This window comes from Antrostomus carolinensis, unplaced genomic scaffold, assembly GCF_000700745.2.
Source record: "Antrostomus carolinensis isolate BGI_N321 unplaced genomic scaffold, ASM70074v2 scaffold42902, whole genome shotgun sequence".
NCBI classification, from domain to species: Eukaryota; Metazoa; Chordata; class Aves; order Caprimulgiformes; family Caprimulgidae; genus Antrostomus; species Antrostomus carolinensis.
In genome coordinates, this window is record NW_010302615.1 from 1 (window position 1) to 4,219 (window position 4,219).

General features: G+C 55.3%; 1 protein-coding gene across 1 annotated transcript; it reads left to right on the forward strand.

Moving 5' to 3' along the window:
- Positions 1 to 156: 156 nt before the first annotated feature.
- PIWIL2 (piwi like RNA-mediated gene silencing 2) lies at positions 157 to 4,190 on the forward strand (the record flags this gene model as incomplete). Its single annotated transcript, XM_010163839.2, has 11 exons — positions 157 to 239; positions 544 to 661; positions 943 to 1,067; positions 1,164 to 1,244; positions 1,616 to 1,729; positions 1,952 to 2,140; positions 2,254 to 2,338; positions 2,466 to 2,552; positions 2,673 to 2,813; positions 2,908 to 3,021; positions 4,002 to 4,190. Coding segments are annotated over exons 2-11 (1,209 nt in total), but the record flags the coding sequence as incomplete, so codon positions are not given.
- Positions 4,191 to 4,219: the final 29 nt, after the last annotated feature.

Here is a 4,219-nt window from a genome sequence, read left to right on the forward strand (position 1 = left end):
TCCCAGCCAGCCGTGCCCACCCCGGGGACCCCCCCAGCTGCCAGCAGACCGTAAGTACAGCCTTGGCCAGCCCTGACCCTGCGTTTTGGGGTCCGAGCACCATCCTCCCTCTGCCCCATCTCTCCTAGGGCAGCGGGGCTGAAGCCAGTGGCCAGGGGAAGCACTTTACCTGTGGGGCTGAACTCGGTTAAAATCCACTGCCAGAACGAAGCTGTGTACCAGTACCACGTCACCTTCAGGTATCAGTGTTGGCACAGGGGGCTGGGGTCCCCCACACAGCCCCCTCGAAGGGTGGGTGCCCCTGGGCAGAGCTCTCTGTGTCTCTCCCTCCCTCCAGTCCCAGTAGCCACTAGATGGAGTGGCCAGCACGGTGCCTGAGGCAGAGCTGCTGTGGAGCAGCACAACAACTGAGCTCAGCTTGGGGTTTTTCCCCCCTTCTGGGGTTTTTGGGGATCCTGAGTGGGGTCTTACTGGGTGGTAAAGGGTGGTTAAAGGATCAAGGACTTGTTAGTGGTAACAATTGATCACCCCTGTCTCTGGCAGCCCCGAGGTGGAGTGCAGGAGCACACGCTTCGCCATGCTGAAGGAGCACCGGGCAGTGACAGGGGACGTGACAGCCTTCGATGGCTCCATCCTCTTCCTGCCCATCCTGCTCCCCCAGGTAATAAAGTTGCCCAGAGAAGCTGTGGCTGCTCCTCCCTGGAAGTGTTTGTGGCCAGGCTGGATGAGGCTTTGAGCAACCTGGTCTAGTGGAAGGTGTCCCTGCTGCTGGCAGGGGGGTTGGGACTGGATGACCTTTAAGGTCCTTTCCAACCCAAACCATTCTATGATAAGGGATGATGTGATCTGGTTGCTCCAGTCAATTTGGGGGTGTGGGGATGTCCCCTCCTTGGGGTCTCCAGTCAAGGTGTTGGGTTGGAGAACATCTATCTTGCTTCACAGCAGGTCAGTCTGAAGGCTCAGAGGAGAAGTGACAGGGAGGAGATCACCATCACCATCCAGATGACCAAGGTCCTGGAGCCCAGCTCAGATCTCTGCATCCCTTTTTACAACGTGGTTTTCCGGAGGTGAGGGACAGCAGAGACCCTCCCTGAGCTCCAGAGAGGAGACCTTCCTCCTCCTTCTGACCCTCAGCCCATCCTGCTTTTATTTTTCCTTCCTAGAGTGATGAAAATGTTGGGTATGAAGCTTGTTAGTAGAAACTTCTTTGAACCTGACCAGGCCACTGTATTACAGCAGTACAGGTGAGTCCTGGATGAGTTTTCTGCTGCCCAAGTGCATTAATTCAAGACAGGGACACCCTTGTGTCCCCTCCCTGGCAGTAAGACGAGTCTGGAAACTGGGAACTCTTTGCCAGGTCAGCTCTCTTGGCTGGTGCTGGTTTAACCTGACCTCAGAGCTCCTGTTTTCTGCAGCACAATTCAGGGGTTATTAGCTGAAAGCTGGCAGCCAGGCAGGGAAATAAATCCCTGTGTGTTCTGAGTGCTCCTGGGCCAGCAGGACGGCTGCTGGGCTCCTCTGGCAGCGCCGTGCAGGCGGCTCTGGGTTTTATCCGGGTGCTGGTGGGTGTGTTTTGGGGTTTGGGTTTGTTTTTTACATCCCCTTTTGCACACAGGTTACAGATTTGGCCGGGATACTCTGTCAGTATCAGGAAGAAGGATGGTGGCCTCTTCCTCTTGGTTGATGCTATCCACAAAATCATCCGCAGTGATTCTGTCCTGAATTTCATGTAAGAGAAAAGGGGGGGTGGAGTTGAGCGGGGGGGAAATAAACCTGGAGAAGTCCTGCAGGGTGTTTTTGAGAGATGAGGGTGTTTTTCCAGCAGGGCTGGCTCTTGGTGAGGACACTGCCAACACCACCGGTGTTATTTGGCAAAGGGTGTTTTATTTTGGGGATAACACTATCAGGGAGCATCACCATGAGTTTCTCCTCCTTTGTCTCCCTGTCACAGGCACACCATCTACAAGCAAAACCTCAGCAGCTTCCAAGATGAGTGCATCAAGCAACTGGTGGGCAACGTGGTCATCACCCGTTACAACCACCGCACCTACCGCATCGATGACATCGACTGGGACAAAACCCCCAGGAACAGTTTCACCCTGGCCAGTGGTGAGGAGATCACCTTCATGGATTACTACAGGTAAGGAGAATCCCTTGGGATGAACATCTCTCTGTGGGGAAGGGTTTGATGCCTGGCTGTGACTTGAGAGCAGGAACATCTCACCTGATGCCATCTCCTTGGTGTTTTTCCAGCAAAACCTACGGGATCACCATCAGGGAGCTGGACCAGCCACTGCTTGTCTACAGGCCGAGGGAAAAACAGACACCAGAGGGGAAGGTGAGCCCAGCACTGAGACCCATGGTCTTTATTTGGCTCCTCCAGCCCTTGTCCTGCCCATCACTGTGAGGGCAGCAGCTTGCAGCCCCCTCAGGGTGCTTGATGGTCCCTGTCCCCACCCCTGCAGCGTCGGCTGGACATGGTGCTGCTGGTGCCAGAGCTCACCTTCATGACTGGGATCCCTGAGATGAGGAAGGACAGTCGAATGCTGAAGGTCAGAGCATGTTTACACCTGATGATCACTGCTCACCTGAGCTGGTGTTGCCCAATTTGGAGATCTGAGCTCCCAAATCACACCTGGGGGTTCCCCAACTCACCCCCTCACCCTCTGCAGGAGGTGACGCGGGAGATGCTGCAGAGCCCCAGGCAGCACTACACGCGTCTCACCAGCCTCCTGCGCAGGATCAAGGACAACCCCGAGGCCTCGCAGGAGCTGATGCACTGGGGGCTCAGCCTGGACCCTGACATCCACAGGGTAAGGGCTGTAAGGAACCGGGAACCCCCCCATCCCCAATCCTTGGGGACAGAGGTGGTGGCACCGGAGCTGCTGGGGGTTTTGTTCTGTTCAGACCCAGGGTCGAGTTCTCCCCGCGGAAAGGATCAACCTGCGGCACAGCTCCTTCGTCCCCACCGAGGACCTGGGCTGGAGCAAGGAGGTCTCACGAGAAGCCTCCATCTCAGTGGTGAGCCCACAGCTCTGCCTTTGCCACAACACACAGAATCACAGAGAGTTGGAGATTGGAAGGGACCTCCAAAGATCATCCAGTCCAACCCCCCTGCCGGAGCAGGAACCTCAATGAGATCACACAGGAAGGCGTCCAGGCGGGTCTTGAATGTCTCCAGAGAAGGAGACTCCACACCCTTCCTGGGCAGCCTGTCCGAGGGCTCTGTCACCCTCACTGTAAAGAAGTTCCTTCTCAAGTTGAAGCAGAACCTCCTGTGTTCCAGCTCACACCCATTGCCCCTTGTCCTACCATTGGGCATCACTGAGAAGAGCCTGGCTCCATCCTCCTGACATTCACCCTTAACATATTTATAAACATTAATGAGGTCTCCCCTCAGTCTCCTCTTCTCCAAGCTAAAGAGCCCCAGCTCCCTCAGCCTTTCCTCAGCAGGGAGATGCTCCACGCCCTTCATCATCTTGGTGGCTCTGTGCTGGACTCTCTCGTGTTTATAAACTGGGATGGGTTTTCTCAGTGCTGGCATCCATCCCGTCTGCCCTGCTCCCGTCTGAGCTTGTAGGAGCTCCAACCCTTCCCTTGTTTATATTGGCTTGATGCTTCAGCCTGGTTTTTCCTGAAGGAGGAGGTTAGAGGTCCGTGGCTGTGGTGTGTCTGCTTTCCTACCTCCTCCTGGAGTGACTGAAGGCTCTCACAGTGCAGGATTGGGATGCTGTGTGCCCTTTACAGCATCATTAAGGTTGGAAAAGACCTCTAAGATCATCCAGCTGTTAATTCATCACCACCATGCCTGCTAAACCATATCCCTGAGTCCTACCTTTACATGTTTCTTGAACACCTCCAGGGCTGGTGACTGCACCACCTCCTTGGGCAGCCTGTTCTGATGCTGACCACTCTCTTTAGGTTCCTCTTAGGTCACTTTCTCTCTTCCAAATTTCCCACTGAACCCCTGAGGCAAGAGTTGTCCTCACCTCTCTCTTTAGATCGCCATGAATTATTGGCTGCTGGTTTACCCCAAGCGCTTGCACAACCTGGCAAAGGATCTGTTGGCCACCATGGAGAGTGTCTGTGGCCCCATTGGCATGCACATCAGCCGTCCTGCCTTGGTGGAGCTGAAGGACGACCGCATCGAGACCTACGCCAAGACCATCCAAAGTGTTTTGTGTAGCGAGGTGAGGAGGGGGCTCTGGGGGCGGAGGGG